We start from the raw sequence: 18,816 nt of genomic DNA on the forward strand, positions 1-18,816 counted from the left end.
AGAAGTAATGAGTTTTAAGGATTTATTAGCATAGTTTATTTAATTGTAAGTTTATGTAATTTAACTTTTAGTCATGGAGGTGTTAAACACTGGGTAGCAAAATCCTTAAAATTTAACCATCGGTTCTGCTGAGTCAGTGTGAGCTGGCTCGGGCCCACTGTATGTCTATTTTCAAATAGCTGGTCACTCGATTGTAAGCTCCCTGAAGCAGCAAACAGAACCTCTTGTAATGTTCATTCCTCTCTCCTGTACCCTCCTCACGGTCTTCCCTCCTCCGTATAATGTCCTTTGTACAAGTGGCTATAGGTCTACTGGTTGTATGACTAAGCCTATTATCTAATATTAACATTCAGAAGTTTACTACATAACTTCTAAAAGATTTTAAACTTAGAATGAATCATTAATACCTTTAGGTGGAGGTTCAATCTTTTTGGAAACAGCAACATGGATTTTCTCTTCCATAACAGTTTTCTTTTGTACCTCTGGGACTTGAAAAAAAAATGTACATTTAATTACTGTTATGCCATATTGTGGGTGGTAATTGTAATTTGCAAGCAATATTGAAATATAAATTGAAGCAGAGACAAATGTGAAATGAAAAGATGACAAAGAATTAAAAGACAGAGATGCCTAGGTAATCACAAATTAGATAAGAAGGATAAAAATCCACTGAACGCCTTTCTACTTGAGCCCCCAAATTCAAATTTGCCTTATACCTGTGACTGACACCTCCTCCTCCTCTGTATGAGAAGCAAAGAACATCTTTTCTTCTGAAATAACCATCTTCTTTGTATGCACAGCTGGTACTTTAAAAAGAGTAATTCACATTAGTTTTGCCTTTTCTAGGACAAGACATCAGATTAAACACATAGATCATACACATTATAGTTAAGCCTTTAGACACAGAATGAGTGGGTTAATATGATAGCTTGAGAAAAAATTCAGTACTGACAATAAAACAAGTCATGTTTTGATTTATAGGGACAAATAACTAAGACAGCCTTTATCAAACATTATTAAAGGGGAATCAAATAGACACAACTTCTTCACACGTAATGCGGTACTTCTCCAAATTTGTTAGGGTCTAGTCATATAAATGAAAGGATGAGGAATATCCTATGCAACAGAATGCATTGCATAGTAAAGTTAGAAGACTAGTCATTAAACATAAAACCTTCCTTAAGTAAAAAAAAAAACCTATAATTTTAAAGCAAAATTAGAAACAAAGCTATAAAATGTTATTATCTACTTAAATTATACATATGTGCAACTCAACATAAAAAGTATATTATATAAGAATGTCTTTGGTTTCGGATTTGTGAATTGTTTAGTAATATATGTACACATATCCATATGCATTATAAATGATTAAAACTTGTAGCTGAAAGACAAAGATGTATACCTTTCACTTCAACAACTTCTTCCTGCACTGGAATCCGAGAAGGTTTTTGTGGAACAATCTTCTTGGAAACTTCAGGTACTTAAAAAATATGTACAAATATATTTGTATTGTGAAGAATATTGCGTTGCACAAATTTTCAAATACTTTAGTTTAGATGACTATATCAATAACTAATGTGAATATATATCAGTAAACAGGTTATTTCTGTACATGGTACTAGAAATGTTTTAAATAATACCTTTAGTGACTTGAACTGTTTCTTCTTCCATTCTTCGAGAAGTCTTTTCAATTTTTTCAACTACTGGTTTCTTTATAACTGCAAGTATTTTAAAGAAATCTCAGTACTTTTAGAATTTCTATTAAAATAGTCTCTCTCTCTTTCTCTCTCTCTCTCTCTCTCTGTGTATATATATATATATGTATGTATATATATATGTGTATGTATATATATGTATATGTATATATATGTATGTATATATACATGTGTGTAATTTTTTTTAGAAAGCAACAAGTTTGGTGCTCTGAACTTTGAGTACAATTTCTATATTTTGAGTATTTTTGTTATATTTTATTTTATATTTACCGTAACAATCTTTTTATCATTTTTTAAATGTTTGCATTAAGTAAATTAGAAGGATAGTCTTAGAAAAAATTCAGTGATACAGTAAAGCTTAGAGAAGAAGTTGTGCCTATTGGATTGAACTGGTGATTTATACATCTTTGCCAAACAAGTCATGATAATGATGTCGATGCTCTGATCTATTTAAATAATTCCAATTACATACCTTTAGGAGGTGGTGCTTTTTTCTTTTCAGGTACTTTTGCTGGAATTTTTCTCTCATGTGATTCTTTAACAAAAACACAGAAATAAGAAGGGGTACTTAAACGGGTAAGTTCTAGTAGGTTGTATAAATCACAAACAAAATAAGAATAGCATATAATTGTGTAAAGTACTGTATTTGTGATCTTTATTACTAACATGATTCCTCATGCTGTATTTAGAAGCAGGATCAAGCAGAGAATCCACAAGGCAGTGGAAGTGAAACTGAGCATCTGTTTTAGAAAACAGCACTTGGAATTTAGTCTTAGAAATAGGACTAAATGATTCAAGTTACAATGTCAAAGTAACTGAAGAAAACGATTCTTTTAAAGATTGTTTCTAAGGATTTCTAATCTTAAAAAATGGAAATGATCATTTTCTCTATATCCATTGCAGATCATGTTAAAAACACTGAAAATATAATGAACTGAGCAAAAATGAGGAAAAGAAAAAAGTCACCCAATTAATACTTACCTTCATAAACCTCTTTTTGAACTTGAATTACTTCTCTTTCTCCGTAAGTCTCCTCCCACTCTTCTTCCCCTTCGTCATAACCTTCTTCCCTTTCATAGTATTCCTGCCCTTCTTCAAAGTCTTCTTCCCATTCCTCGTGAACTTCCCTCTTAGCTTCTACCCTGGTCTCTTCATAGTCTTCATCTGGTTCTTCGTAATAAGGTTCTTCGAATGGCTCTGTATACGGCTCTACCTCCAGTTCGTCATAAGGTTCTTCCAGAGATTCTATGTAAACTTTCTTCTCCTCGTAGACTGCTTGCTTTTTCTCATACACAGCTTCTTTTTCTTTCTGAACCTCTTTCTTTCTGGTTATCGTCGTTATTTTCACTTCTTCAGCCTTGGAGGACACATCGATAATTTCAGGAGCTAAAAGAAATAAATAAATGAATGATATTATTAGCATATTAATTATATCCATACGAGTCCTTCACTAATTGAAAGTCAAGTATTATACTGATAACTTATGGTTTCTTTGTGTTGGTTTCATTTAAATTTTTGTTGACTATGGAATACTATCAGGAGTATCGAGATATACTATACCCTTAATTTCAAGATTTTTCAGTGTAAGCAAAATGTCATTCAGTAAATATTATCAAATGGACACATCTTCCATTGTTTTATGGGAGTTCCAGTTTATAAAACCCTTAGTTTCTTCCTATGGAATATTTTAATATTTAATCATTTTATGGAATTTGTATTTAATGTTACTATAGTTAACCTCTATTTAGATTTCTAACTATTTTTCAAAAACATTTCTCATTCACATTTCTCATTTTAAAGCTGCATTTTTGACTATCAAATGTGACTCTTTAGCCAGTTTAATAAAAATAATATTTAAAATTACATAACCAAATCAATTAGTTCCTTTTGTATAACAACTTTTTAAAAATCTTTAAGGCTAGTATTATTTATATGATCCCTAACATTTGTGTTAGCTACAATTGAAACAATAAGAGATGACCCCCCTCTTTCTAGTCCTTCCTCTGTGCCCATTGCACTTAAGTGGCATAAATATCTGCCTGGGTTTCCTTTCCTGAGATTGCAGCAATATGAAGTAGCCATCGTTTCTAATGCTAGTTTTAATATAGCAGACTCTATAACTTTACAATAAGCTGGAAGCCTCATAGGTAAAAATAAGAATACATAGCAGAGATGCAAATCTCAGAAGTAAATAGAATAAAAATATTTAATAATTTGTTTTTATTTACCTTTTGCTGGAATTAAAGCAGTAGGAGGCGGGGGCTTCTTAACCTCTGGAACTTTAAAAACATAAAATACATGTTTATTTTGATTATACATTTTTAATGCTTACATCCTCTGCACGCTTATTAGTCATTAGTCATTTGTGACTACTACTAATATACCAAATGCTTTCATAATTTCCAAATTCAGGTAATCAGAAATGCTATGCAATGCTATATTAATAAAAATGCAGGAAAACTGAAGTTTTATTCTCTTTTAGGTTGATTTAAAATGACTTAAATTAACATGAAACATAAAGAGAATATTCAATATGTCTAATGCTAAAAAATAATGCATGTTCATTTTTTCAATGATTAACTGTAAAGTTCAGGAAATATCCATGCTTTTTGAGCTTCCTTTTATTCCATGACATTTCACAAATGACCACTCAGAAGAGAGTGTCAGTGAATGGGCCTCAGTGACTGGATTCTCCTTGTCTTAGTCAAACAAGTAAATAAATTTACCTAACTGGGTAAAAAAAAAAAAAAAAAAAAAAAAGAAAAAAGGCCTATTTGCTTAAATTTAGTTCCCCTATCTTCTTTCTAAAAGCATTCCAAGATATAATAATAATTTGAGGAATTAATACTGATTCTCTTTAATTGACACGCATTGACATTTACTCAGAAAAACCAGGAAGGATGCTGAGTTTGGTTGGAGCAGCCACCTGAAATTAGCATCAGCCCTTAACCTTTTATTGGTGTGGCTTGATCAAGACCATCTATTGAACTAGAGGGCAGTGCCTTCTCTAAATCGCAGTCCAAAAATAACAAAAATCCTCTGGTGTTGCCATTGGGTGCCATGGGAAGGCATAAGCACAGGAGGACAGGGGAGAAACGAGAAAGTTGAGAAAGACAAAGTGAGGACTGAGTCAAAGAAGAAGGTGAGTAAGTGAAGGAATAAGTATCATTTTGTGAATTCAAACTCTTACCTTCCTCCACCTTCCACTATTTGGGATTTAAAATGTATAATCAAGAGAAAAGCAGTAAGACAGTTTTGATTAGTTAATTATAATACCTTTAGGTGGTGGTGCCTCTTCTTTGGGCTTTGTGACAACTTTTTTGGTATCTTTCTTCACAGCTTTTTTGGTCACTAAAATATATGATGTCAGATGTGAATAACCAAAATGTTTTCAGGAAACTAGGTTTATTGAGATATTTTTAAATATGTTTTGATGGCAACAAGAGACTTTGCACATTATTGAAAGATACCTATTTCAGACTAGAATGCAAAATTTTTTTTTTAGAAGGAGATAGATTATGTAGGGTGATCTTCACTGACTTTATGCCTGCTTAAAGTTTTCAAAACATCAAGAATGAACCTAAGCAATATCATGAATAGAAAATATATACATTTTCATCTTTGTTTCACTTAGGTAAAAACATTTTAAATTTGTCTGAAGAAAAATATGTGAATTGGTAAAATTAAAGTCCTACCTATGACATACTGTGGAAGTTTTCTTTTGTTATTGTGAATGTTATAGCTTGATAATGACCCTGCTCATAACTTGATTAGGGATCCGAGTATTCATGAATAAATAACACTGTTTTCATTTAAAATATGATTTAATGTCTCAAATTTCCCAGTGGGTACTCAAACATAGCCATGTTGACAGTAACACTAAAAGAATAAATCATTCATTAAGATAAATTATTATTTGTGACAATAAACATAAATGGAAATCTAATTTATGAATTTTGATTTTTGTTTCTCTATCAGAAGTAGATGGACTATATTAAAGCAATTTTGAACTTCCCAGAGCTCTAGATATTCTCAAGCATCTGTTGACTGATTTTGTTCAGTCGTTTTGGGGCACAACTATTACAATTTGTGTATTGAAATATCGGAGGGGGACAGTTCCCTGACACACTCAAGAGCTCCTTATTGGTGAGGTTATTCCTTAGCTTAAAGAAAAAAATCAAATGTTTCAAATATATTCTAAATCATATTTTTATAACAAGATAGTAACTTTTAAAGAGTAATTAATATTGTAATTGAGAAAAAACCACAAACTATAATTTTAACTTGACTATAAACTAATATGATTTATTTCCATGGATTTCACTAGAAATTATTTTATTGGTTTGTGTAGTAGAAAAAATATAAAGCATGAAACGAGTTTTTCATTAATGTTTAAGTGATTCTATTAAAATAAAATATTTCAGTGTTAAGCATAGTGTCTGGTTTGTCTGATGATTTTCAGACTTGTAGGCACATGTCTTAAGCAGTTGGTTACTACTTAAAGCAAATAATTTACATTTTAAAAGGCAATTCAACCTGCTGACCACTAGAGGGCAAACATGCTGCATGAAACAACATTTCCAGATGTACAGTAGTTAAATTCTGTTTTGACATTTAGGTAGATAACATATAATACCTTCAATATGTTTTGCTGGTGGTTTCTTTTCTTCAGGTGATGGTAGCAACAGAGGTATAGGAGGAATAACCACAGAAGGGATTTCTGAAAAAAATAATTTCCATATCAGTTATGTCAGTTTGGTTATCCATTTTGTGTGAAGCATAACAAAAAGTCTCATGAATTTCTTCTAGCACCTCAAAGTTGTTATAATACTAATCATCTGAGAAAATAAAAATAGCATATATTTATAATAGTCACTAATCTTTTGTTTTGATTTCTGATTACACAGAGAAGAATAGAACACAAAAGTTTCTGTTCTGGCTCTCTGCTATGGTTTGGCATCAGTAATTTCCTAGTGGTAGCATATTGTTGCTCTAAGCCCAGATGTTTGGGTGCTGGATAGTACCTTCTGGTGGTACTGCTCTGATAGGCATGGTAGGGATTGGAACTCTGGAGTCAGGAATATCTGAAAAGAGACATTTAATGATAAGCATAGAGGGACAGAAAACACAGGTGTTTTATTAGACAACTAAGATGTGTCTGATTGTCAGGCATTTATTTCCTAGAGCAGAATTTAACATATAGACACAAACTCCATAGGTAAGTTTTATATGCAACCACACAGGCATGTTTATGTCCTGTGAAAATTTTTGTTCTATGGCTACACCATTTGGCATGCTCTTAAACATCAGTTGAATGAGACCTTATTATCTCTAATTTCCAAAAGTCACAAAGCCTAACATTTGTATTATTTTCCTGAACAATATTTTACTGAAAAAAAGAGATAATGCTTTTAGACATTTTAGTTTGGCTTCTATCATTTACAAAATTACATTGAAATGTATTGTAAGCAAGGATTGATTTTTTTTTTTTTCTTAACTTACCAGGAGGCTTCATCTCAAGTTTGATTTCTGCAGAAAAAAAAATAAATAAATAACATTTTTGTATTTAGAATTGTCTTGGCAGGCTACTTTGTTTCAAAGATCCCTAAGTGGTTTTAATGTGGTGTTTTCTGACCTTTAGTTGTTAAGTACAGCTCTGCTGTGCTTCTTGCTTCACCTCTTGGCTCCAGTCGAGCAATCACTGAATAGACACCTAAGGAAAAGAATCGTCAAATATTTGTTTGCTGTTATGTTTGTAAATAACATTTCTTTGCTTAAATATAGTACGTTTTTATTTATACTTCTCTTTCCTAAAAAAGCATTCTATATAGAATTACAGAGTGCAAGCGTAAACTAGGGTAGAAATAGATAAAACAGACAAGCTTTAAATTATATATTCACAGGGTCACTGTCAATTACCTTCATCGTCTGGGGTCACATTATGGATGGTCATATAATGGCAGCGACCATCATTCCTAAAGTTGTATTTCTGGCTCTCAGTCAGTTCTGTTGGTCCTTTGTACCATGTTACAATGGCATCATCAAAGGACACTTCGCACTCAAAGGTGGCAGATTGATGCTCGCTCACTACAATGTTCTGTATGCGTTTCGTAAACTGAATTGGTTCAGCTGTTTAAGTACAAAGAGAGTTCAAAGTTAGACTATATAGGAAGGAATTTCTTTCACTACTTTCTTCTCAGATATTTAAAGTCTCCATCTTTGTATCTAGCTGGAAAATAGAAAAAAAAAGTGCTGAACATATAAAACAAGAGGAAAATGCAATTCTTTGCATCAGTAACAAAAAAATTAGGTAGATGGGTAGAAAGAAGTCCCTGAAAGTCCTTAAAATATTAACATGAAAGCAATAGTCAAGGGTGCTTATAACCCCAAAGTCAAATTAAACTTTAAAAATGTTAGTAAAATGGGAGGTTCCAAATAAAGAGAATGTAAACCTAATTTTACTTTATAATTTATTCTCCTTTGAAATTCTTTCTTCTGTAAAATAATTTTGCTATTCAGGACCTAGAATCGTTTATTTGACATACATCACTTTCCCTGTGCAATCATTTCAAACTCAAGAGGAAAACTGGAAGTAGATACTATCTATAGCCAAAATATTGCTCAATACAGTACAAGGATGCTTTCAGATAATGCATACAATCAAAGGATTAGGAAATGAATATGTTTGCTTCTAAATATCAAGATTTCACTTGATTTCAGAGATTCAGAAGACTGGAATATGATCCTCATCTGAAATAACTATTTTTAAAAAAATACCTGCAAAATATACTTCGCATATTTTGTTAATTTTATTTATAAAGCTTCATACAGATAGAGTCAAATTAATTCCTATAAACAAAATATCAACTCCTAGCTAAGATCTTCTAGATACATAGTCTCGATATCTGGTCTTTTCTAAGAATTCCTTCTAGGATTCAGAATTATAGATGTTGGAACTGTAGAATTTAGTAAAATTGTAAAAAATTATTGAATTGAGCAGAATTATGGAATTTAACAGAAATGACTGTTAGAAAAGTCATATCCTAGTTTAGATCGAAGTCTACTTCTGGTTCAAAAGAACTATGCAAAAGAACTGGCACTTATGTGAACATTTCCCTTTGGATTTTGTATGAATTTTGAGATGTGAGTGACTGCTATTAGTATGTGTCTTGGAAAATGAGAACACACAGCACTCTGGGATATGTTTGGTGGCAGAGTTGCAGCGGTCCTGCACACCATTTGCCATTAATCTCTGCTGGATTAACTCTTTCGGTCACCTTCAATCCTGAGTTCTGCTGAAGTTTCAAGGTCTCCACATTTGCAGGTGTATTGTCCCTGATCTTCTGCTCGAACATCTGCAATGGTCAGCTTATGGGCTTTGTGTTCCACTTCAGTTTTATGTCTACCTTGGGGCTTAAGGATTCTGCCATTTCTGAACCATTCGGATTTTACATTTGGCACAGAAAATTGGCACGCCATGGTGCATGTCTGGCCTTCTTTCAAAGTAACGTCCTGCAGATGCCGTTCCCAAGCAGGTTCTGTTGGTATGATGCAATACATATTTTGTTCAATATCACATGCAGATACGCTTAATAGTAAATTGATCTCACAACTTAAAAAAAATAAAACTCCTTTTACTTACCAATTACAGTCAGTTTAGCACTAGCAATATGTGGGCCACACACCAATCTGTAATTCCCCTGATCTTTAAGTTGACAGTTTTTGACTCTGAGTGTATGTCGATCACCATCAATGCTTATTTCAAATTTATCACTGGGTTCCAGTTTTACAGTCCCTTTGTACCATGAAAGCTTGATTTCTGGATAATTAATCTTAATGTCAATTTCGAACACAGCATCATTATCTTTCAAAACTGTCTGATTTTCAATATCCTTGATTAGAGTGACAGGCTATGAGAATAAAGAATTAAAATGCATTAGTTCTGCTAATTCTCAATAATAACTTGTTCACTTTATTATCAGCATACTTCATTTTACCTCTGTCTGCGATAGCCTTTGTTGAATAAATGATACCAGTTCTTCAAATTCCTTTTCTTCCTTCTCTGACTTCTCTATCTCCTCAATTTCCTGAGGAGAGAAAAAAAAAAAAAAGATAAGCATTACGCAGGACTCCATGACTACATTCAGCTTCCATTCTTGACGCTGCTTAGATTATATTAAATGATCTCATACAACTGCAGGGTCTGGAAATTCATTGGGCATATATTAGATGTTTCAAGTGTGAATTTTTAAAGATGATGCTATATATACAAAAACTCATACCAATCTATGTGTCTCTTCTTCCTGACTTTGCTTTAACAGTTCAAATGCTTGAAGAAGACCACGGAAGTCAGTGATTCCGTACATGCGGGCATATTTTTCATATTCTTTAGGATCAACGTTTTTGAGAAGTTCCATGATATCAATTTCTTCTTCTTCTCCAGAGCCTCTCTTTAAGGCTGGAGTCCTAAATAAAATAGGAAATAAATATATACCACTTGTCTTCTATTTTTTTCGAATTGTCTATTATCATTCAAAGATTACGAATGTCATTAAATTTTTTTTCTAAGAAATAGTTATGTGTCCTTTATTCAAAGAATATTGATTTTACCATGTTAACCGTGAAACAATAAAAAAAAAATGTGGGTTCGGAGATGGAGTGGATTAAGTTTGGACCATTGTTCTAAAGTATAAAAATTTGATCAAAGAATTTAAGAAAGGAAAGAATAGTGGAAACATGTAAACTTTACAACTAAAGAGCCTTGTGAAATAATTACAAGGAAAAATAATAACAGCCAGAGAAGGTATTAATAAGAGATAAATATCATGTCATGGGAAAGATGTGTGGAAATTAAATGTTGATTAATTTAATAATCCAATTACTATGTCAAAATATATATTGTGTTGAAATTATTGGTAATAACGAATGTTTAAAATAGCTGATCTAGAAAATGATTCAGAGCAGGAGAAATCATACATAGAAACAAAAATCTTATACTTAGACACACCCAATTTTCCATATAGGACATTTCCTTTGTTTAAAATTTTAATAAAAGTTCACCTCATTCTCAAAACTGTCTCATGATTATTCAGAAATTGTTCTTAATGAGTTAATAACTTCCACTCAAATATCGTGTAACTGTTTATTTGTTCCTGTTAAAATGTCTGCACGCTTATGTTCTTTGCCAATCTGAATCTTGGAGGGGATGATCGATACCCCTTGAGAGATCTCTTTTGTGAGTGGAAATTTACAGTTTTTTATTGAACTTACTTTTTCAGCAATGCTCTAAGATCTCCTTCAATTTTCTCTTGTTTCTTCCTTTCATCCACCTGGAGGTTAACATTACTTTCAATTTCGCCATGTTTATTGAATGCAACACATCGGTATAACCCGGAATCAGTTTTTGTGGTGTCTCTGATCTCCAACTTCGCTTCGTCGTCTTTCTGGTAGATAAACACGCGACCTCCTTGGTTCAGTTGCCTCCATTTCCCTTTAGTCCACTTAACACTGGGGATCGGATCACCGCCAACTTTTGCGATAAATGTTGCAGTGGTTTCTAAAGAAATAATAGAACAAATGAAAAAACTTAATTTTCTAAAATGAGTTCTTCCAAAGTTAAATTGGTAGTAACGTGTAGAGGATAGATGAAGGTGTACATTTCCTGGAGTACTTACTTTCTACCACTCTGATACTCTGAGGCTCTGACACGAAGAAGAGCTTCCCATCCACTGCTGCTTTCTTAGCTGCTGGGGCAGCAGCTGGTTTGTCTAAAAAACACATTTACATGTTTTGCTGTCACAATTACCTTAAGATTGCAATCAATAATTCTCTTTGTAATGTAAGTTTTAGGACTTTGGCAGAGTCTAAAATATCATGCAATTCTATATGAGGGTGGATCACAGAAGATAAAGCAGTTTCATCACATGTATTTGTAACTAGTTGTAGTTATCATATGCAGGTTGGAGTGTTGAACTGCAATCATATTAGCAGTACCAAACCTTATCTTTCTTGACTTGGCTTTATTATACAGATTTCCACCCGGTTGTGATTTCCATCAGGCTACCTTATGCCACATTATTACAGCGTCATTTTAGAACTTCACCTAATCACACCCTCTTGAATATGGTGAAAAAGGTTCAAGAAATAGAAATATCATAGTGAATTTGGGGTCATTTCTGACAATTTGTATTGACAATATTTCCATTAAATTATCTAAGACTTCAATTATAATGAGGTTATAAATTACAAATGAGCAATAACTGATGTTTTTAAACACCTAATTCTATTCCTATTTAAATTGTAAAAGATATATGTGAGCAGTCGCTGACTTAATCTGAATAACACTTTTGAAGTGTCTGTACCTTTAATGGTCACTTTTGATTTGGAAGTGTCGCTTCCAGCAACATTTGAAGCTTTACACACATAATCTCCTGAATCTGCTTTAGCCACATCCTTGAGCTCCAGCACAGCAGTCCCGTTAGCAAAGCTGAAGCTGCATCTGTCTGAAGGCTTTATTTCTCTGCCAGCCTTCAACCACTGGATCCTGATTGGCTCTGAACCCTGGACGTGGCAGCTGAGCTGCACGAATTCTCCTTCACTCACTGTTACTGGAGTAAGGTGCCGATCAAACACAGGTGGCTTCTTAGGTTCTGGAATGAAAAAGCATTTTTAAACACAAAATAAAGAAGAACTGAAAGGCAAATAAGTATTAAATTCCAGAAAAGAACTCCATTTTGCGTCTAAAATAACACTAGATGCTGTAGTAGAACTGAGTCACTGTGCCTGATCGATTCCTCTACAAAGTCAATAGTTACATTTGTTGGATTTAAAAAAAAAAAAAGATAGAGGTTTAAAAACAAGCAAAGAACAGATGTCATGCTGTCCATAGACCACCTAAGCATCTGTCCCGATTAAGCACTGCAAACATTTTACTGGCAGTTATTGACTCCTGTGCATACTATTGATTCTTTCAAACCTGGGTAAGCTGCATTTTCTCTGAACTCTAAAATCTAAGGGCTTATTGGGGAATTCTGCTCATTTAGAATTCTTGCTACTCTCTGGGAAAGAAAGTCAACATTTGAGTAGTCCATGAGCCCACATCTTAATATGTGATTTTCTCTGATGTTCATCACTAGCTATTAAATGCAGTTACAGTGGCATTTATATTCCAATCTTTGCCTAAAGGAATTAGGAATTAAAGCTCAGTGTGCAAATAAAAGCCAATGAAAAGACACGAGTAACATGCTAAGAAGGCCATGGGAAACTCAGTGTCATGTATGATTTTATTTAGTGGTTCTGAGACCATTAAATAAGATAAGGCAAAATTCATGATTGTAAAGACTAAAACTTCTGATGGCTACTCCTCTTTTTTAACTCTGTAGGTAAATAACCTCAGAATTCTATAGAAAGCTTTATCTACTCAATGGCAAAAGCATCAGGAATATAAATCATATTTTAAAACTAAGTGCACTTAAATCCTATTAAATGAGTGGTGAAATTTGAATTTTAAGACACCTCCATGATATTAGCCTATTAGTGATATTAACCTATTATCTGTGCAGCCTGAAATGGCCAACAGTCTTCACCTGGTAATCAATTTCAAGCTGCTTTAGGAAGTTAGTTTGTAAAATGAGTTTGATGAATCTACATCATAATCATCTGGGTGAAGCCATTATGGTCAGAGGATCAGACAGAGTTTATTTTTGTGCCTCAAGCTATGACTATGTATTTAAATACATCCTCCATAAAAACATGCAACATCATTCCACTCATCTTCTTTTCTTTTTAGGCAAATTTACTCTTTTAACGAGGATTAATATTCATTTACAGCCTAAAAGCTTTGGGCAATATATGTTAAACAATAATCCTTTAAAAATATAATTAGAAAAGGGAATGTTTCAGAATGTGATGTAAGGTATAATAAGCAAAGCTAATGCAATATTCAATGATGGAAATCTAAGAATATATCAAAATACATATGCTTCATAAAAATTTATATATCACTTATACATGAATTTCAAAGTAAACATAGACCACTAATTGCCTGAGAGAACTTTGGGATTATAATTTACCGGCTAAGATTTTCACTCCATCTATTTATTATACGACACCTACTTTGCTGGGCCATGCAATTAAGTTACAAATTACATATATTTTAAGTAAACATATATGGAATTATGTCAATCCAATTAGATAATGTATATTTATATCCATTATAATTTACTTGATCAACAGAGTTGAAGAAGAAACAGACATATCAGAAGAAATGTACATGGTTATCTTACAGGCAGTGAAAAAACACAACAGCCTGGAGGTTGTGAACATAACTAACCTTTGATGACAACTGAAGAGGTACACAGAGCAGAGCCTGCGTCATTCGACAGTTTGCACGTGTACAAACCAGCATCGCCCATGCCCGCCTTCCTGACTTGCAGCAGCAGTGTGTTGTTCTTGAATGTGATTTCACAGTTAGAAGTTGGATGTATCTCTATATTATTCTTGTACCAAGCAACAGTTATAGGCTGGGAACCAGCAACACGGCCCTCAAGTTTGAAAGAATTCCCTTCTGTTTCTTCTACTGTCTCTGAGAGTTTTTTAGTGAAACTTGGTGGAATTAGCCTCTCTGTAAGAAATTGCAAGGATATATGAAGTGGAATTCAGAAGTGGGTTATTAAAATGAGACTTTTCAAGAAAAATAAGTCATTTTCTTGTTGAAAGTCAATGCTGACCAACTAAATACAGCATATCAGTATGTTCCTAAACATTGCAGCCTCCTTCCAAAGTTTATTCTAAACTATTCTCTGATCTGATTTATGAGTTGAATGATAACAATAACTTATGACCATTTACAGAATTAGATAATATGTAAAATAGACAAGGCAGGTAATTTTAGGGTTATTTATAAAATTTTACAGAAATACAGATTTTAAAAGATCACCTGTTCTCTAAAGAAACATTTCCTCCTATATTCTTATGCCATTTGCTTAAAAATGTTGTCCTCAATTTCATTTGTCTTGCTAAAAACTGCACCCTTAGTACTGAATATAAGATGATTACATTTTGTCGGACCACATGCAAAATAAACTTTACCTTTTATATTAAGTTGAGCTGCACAGGAGTCCTTTCCCACTTCATTCACAGCATAGCAGGTATATTGTCCAGAGTCTCCCTTGTCTACTTTCAGAATTGTCAGATGGGCACTATTTTCCAGATAACTAAGCTGGTAGTTGCCACCGCTTCGTATCTCTTTGCCATCTTTGGCCCAGCTGACCTTTATCGGTTGTGTCCCTGTGACGTGGCACTCAAAGTCCGCACTTTCTCCCACCACGGCATCCACAGGGGCAATGCGAATGTCAAAGAAGGGTGGGTTCCTACCCTCTAGAAAGAGAAAGGAAAGATGAGTTTTCAGACTCCATGTCTGGACCATCCCAGTTTACAGAAATCATGACGTTTTCTCCCTAATTTTGTATCTCATTGTAAAAATTTAATTTACAGAAATAAAAAGAAGTTCAAGAATCCACATACCTGTGAGAATGAGTTTGGCACTAGAAGAAGCAGACCCTATAGGATTTGTAGCTGTGCAAGAATACTGGCCTGCAAGGCTTCGATCTGTTTTAAAAATATTGAGAGTGGCTACATTATCTAAAAATGATGTTTGCACATTTGGGCCATCTTTCAATGGCTTGCCGTCTTTATACCAAGACACTGAGATAGGTTCTGATCCATTTATGGCACATTCAAAAACAACTGGCAGTCCAACTGTTTCTTGAACATCTCTCAATTGTCGAGAAAACGATGGTGGAAGTTTTTGTTCTGTAGGAACAGAATTAAAGTAATAAATACTTCTGGACGTTTTAAATTTACTGAATATTCTTCTTATAGTTAGTATTACATAGGTAATGGTATTTCTATAAAAATGTCAGGAGGCAATAACATCTCTTGAATTAACTTGGACACAGGGGAAAACGTAAACTTTTGGAGCAAAAGTTTCACTCTGAGGGCAGCCTAATGCACAGAAGGTATAAAGATACGTATGTCAGGAGAGAAATTGATCTGTGAGAGGTACATCTCCAGGTAGGCAGCAGATTCTCCTACTTTTTAAGACTGCCTTCTAGCAATCTGAATGAGACACTCATGGGGTAAAATTTTAAAAATATGGTCACTCTTTTTCTTAACGATTTAATTATAGAGAAAAAAGATTTCATGATCCTTCCAGCTGAAGATTTAGTCATCTTTCCTCTAGACAGAGATGGGAAGGCGATAGAAAAGATAAGCCACTAACTGTAGATGACATTACTTGGGAAGAAAATCTTACATTTGAAAAAACATACCTAAAAAAGACAGCCCTCACCAGATTACTTTAAATTTTGTTCAAAAGAAATGCAAATTCATTCGCTTTTGAAATATTGCAAATACCTTGAACAGTAAGGAAAGTTGATGAAGAAACTTCTCCCACACTGTTTTCAGCTCTGCAGATGTATTCTCCACTGTCATTACTATCAACCTGGTTGAAAACCAGTGTAGCAACATTGTTCTTAAAATGCATTTTGCAGGTGGTAGTGGGTCTCAATTTTGTATCTCCTTTATACCAGGATACCCCGATCTCAGGGGTCCCAGCAAGCTGGCATTGCAAAGAGGCAGAATCTCCAACAGTCACTTTAACAGGCTCTAACTGTTTGACAAAATACGGTGGTTCTGCAGACAAGAGAGATAATCAGTCATGAAGGAGACATGCCAGAATGATTATTTGTGTCTAAAGGTAGGGATATACAGTCACAACAAACCTAGGATCAGTATTTGTGCTGAACAGGAATCTTTTCCAGAAGCATTTTCAATGTAGCAGTTGTATTGCCCTGCATCCTCTACTACGGTACTTGGAATTTCCAGGATTGAAGATTTTTCAGTTGTGGTTATATTACACTTCTGAGAAGGAGTTATATTTATGCCATTTTTCTTCCATGTAACTGAAATGGGAGGAGTTCCAATGTATGCGCCTTCTAGGATCAGTGCTTTTCCTTTTTCTATGCTGTAATCATTGAGTCTCTTCACAAATTTAGCTGGAGCTAAAAACAAATTGAAAGTATGAAATCAAACACATATACACATGGATATAGATATGTCTATTATTTCATGTATGTTAATTGTAAAAATGTGGAATAGCAGCCAAGCAAACCTTTGACATAGAGATGTGTTGTACAAGATGCTTTGCCCGCTTCATTACTAACTATGCAGGTATATTCTCCACTTTGTGATGTATCTACATCAAACAACTCCAGTTCAGCCACTGAATCCTCCAAAGACACATTACATCTGTCCCCTGGTACTAGTTCACTGCTACCCTTGAACCAGCTGACACTGAAAGGTGGTGTTCCTTTTATGATGCTTGTGAAAGTTACATTGGTTCCAGTTAAAACATCCATGGCATCAGGTTTCTGAACAAAAGATGGTGGTTCTAAACAAAAAAAGCATATACCAGAAAAAATTTAATAGTTTTGATCTGTGATGATAAAAATTAGTCAATTATGAAATGCAATTCTATATTACTGACCTCTCACAGTCAAAGGAGCACTGCATTCATCAGAACCAGCTACGTTAGTAGCTACACATGTGTAGTCACCGGCGTCTGATTCTTCTAGCATGTTCACAGTTAAAGCACAAGTGTTATCTGTCAAGGTGGTCTGGTACTTTCTTCCACTGCTGATCTCATTTCCCTCATGGAACCAAGAGACAGAGATTGGAGGGGATCCATAGACTTTGCACTCCATTACAACCGAGGACCCAGACAGGCCATTCGCCTCTTTCAATTTTCTTGTGAATGAAGGAGGCACGATTCGGTCTGAATGTGATAAAAATCAAACAAACAAGTGACATCAGTTATAAAATGATTTGAAAACAGAGTTATTGTCTTTTTAATGGAATATTCCTAGATCCATTTGGCTCTTTTGCAAGGGTATCAAAGAATTCCCTGTAGATTCACAAGACTGGAAACTTTGAAAATCAATGCGCTAGATGAGCTGGTTGACTTGCTAGGGATTTTGGTCTCTCTTTGCTGTGACTCATTATACGGTGAATTATTTCAGCATAAGTGACAGTAGAAGACCACTTTATTCTTATCCAGGGATTAAGTTTTATTCCCACCACGCTGAATTGTGAAAATTCCTCCAGGACAAAGGGATATAACTTTTGAACTTGGTTTTCTTCTAACTCTATAGGTATGTTACCTCTGATTTTGCTAATTCGGAGGATGCCAGACCCATGCCACACTCATACACGTATATGTAAATCAGGAATTATACTAACATTGAAACAAAAGCCCAACCAACCTGAAACTTGAACTGAGGCTGTGCAGCTGTCTTTGCCAACAGGATTTTGCACCTCAAAACTGTACACTCCACTGTCACTGGGCGCCACGTTGATGATCTTTAGGCCAGATACTTTGTTGAAGAAGCTTATTTTGTATTTGTTGTCACTTGCCAGCTCTTTTCCATCCTTAAACCACTTAGTACTGAGCTCGGGTGTGCCGGTGACCATGCACTCCAAGGTACAGGTGTCTCCTGTGGTAACTTTTATGGATTCTGGCTTTTCCACAATTGCTGCAGGTTCTGAAGTGAGATGTCAATTGCAAGCAAATTTTAAAATCAAATCGAAAGAAAAACTAAAGAAAACACAGCCACTGGTAAGTGTGTGCCTTGCATTTGTAATAGCACCTATTCGTACTAACCGAGAACGGAGAGTGTGGCGAAGCACTCTTGCATTCCAGCATCGTTTTTGATCTGACAGGTGTACTTCCCAGCATTGGCTGTTTCTGCTCTTGAAAACTGCAGGGTGGCAATATTTTCTGAATAAGAAATCCATACGTTGTCACTCTCTCTAACAATTTCTCCCTTATCTTTGAACCACACCACGGAAATCGGCTCAGCGCCTTCAATAGCAGTCTGCAGCTGAACCTCTTCACCAACGATGGTAGAAATGTCACTGAGCTTCTTCACGAATCTCGGTGGTGCTGATAAGAAAGAGGCAAATAGTGGATTTGAAATGTGTGGGGTTAATAGTATTTTTCTCAAGTCATAGATGCTAGGGATCAAACTTGTCGTAATGCGTT

At 34.4% G+C, this 18,816-nt stretch overlaps 1 protein-coding gene across 1 annotated transcript in view; it reads right to left on the bottom strand.

Moving 5' to 3' along the window:
• The window catches only part of TTN (titin), a 266,736-nt gene that overhangs the window by 156,255 nt on the left and 91,665 nt on the right, over window positions 1-18,816 (bottom strand). The window contains 29 exon segments of the mRNA XM_025039310.1: window positions 408-488; window positions 717-806; window positions 1,403-1,480; window positions 1,641-1,718; window positions 2,188-2,250; window positions 2,697-3,101; window positions 3,944-3,988; window positions 4,992-5,066; window positions 6,352-6,435; window positions 6,740-6,799; window positions 7,218-7,244; window positions 7,351-7,428; window positions 7,635-7,844; window positions 8,993-9,253; window positions 9,358-9,625; window positions 9,713-9,802; window positions 9,998-10,181; window positions 10,986-11,271; window positions 11,390-11,482; window positions 12,077-12,364; window positions 14,047-14,337; window positions 14,805-15,092; window positions 15,240-15,527; window positions 16,131-16,409; window positions 16,499-16,777; window positions 16,888-17,166; window positions 17,263-17,550; window positions 18,038-18,316; window positions 18,436-18,717. Of these exon segments, the coding sequence (XP_024895078.1) occupies window positions 408-488; window positions 717-806; window positions 1,403-1,480; window positions 1,641-1,718; window positions 2,188-2,250; window positions 2,697-3,101; window positions 3,944-3,988; window positions 4,992-5,066; window positions 6,352-6,435; window positions 6,740-6,799; window positions 7,218-7,244; window positions 7,351-7,428; window positions 7,635-7,844; window positions 8,993-9,253; window positions 9,358-9,625; window positions 9,713-9,802; window positions 9,998-10,181; window positions 10,986-11,271; window positions 11,390-11,482; window positions 12,077-12,364; window positions 14,047-14,337; window positions 14,805-15,092; window positions 15,240-15,527; window positions 16,131-16,409; window positions 16,499-16,777; window positions 16,888-17,166; window positions 17,263-17,550; window positions 18,038-18,316; window positions 18,436-18,717 (5,397 nt within the window).

Source organism: Pteropus alecto, unplaced genomic scaffold (assembly GCF_000325575.1).
Source record: "Pteropus alecto unplaced genomic scaffold, ASM32557v1 scaffold3, whole genome shotgun sequence".
NCBI classification, from domain to species: domain Eukaryota; kingdom Metazoa; phylum Chordata; class Mammalia; order Chiroptera; family Pteropodidae; genus Pteropus; species Pteropus alecto.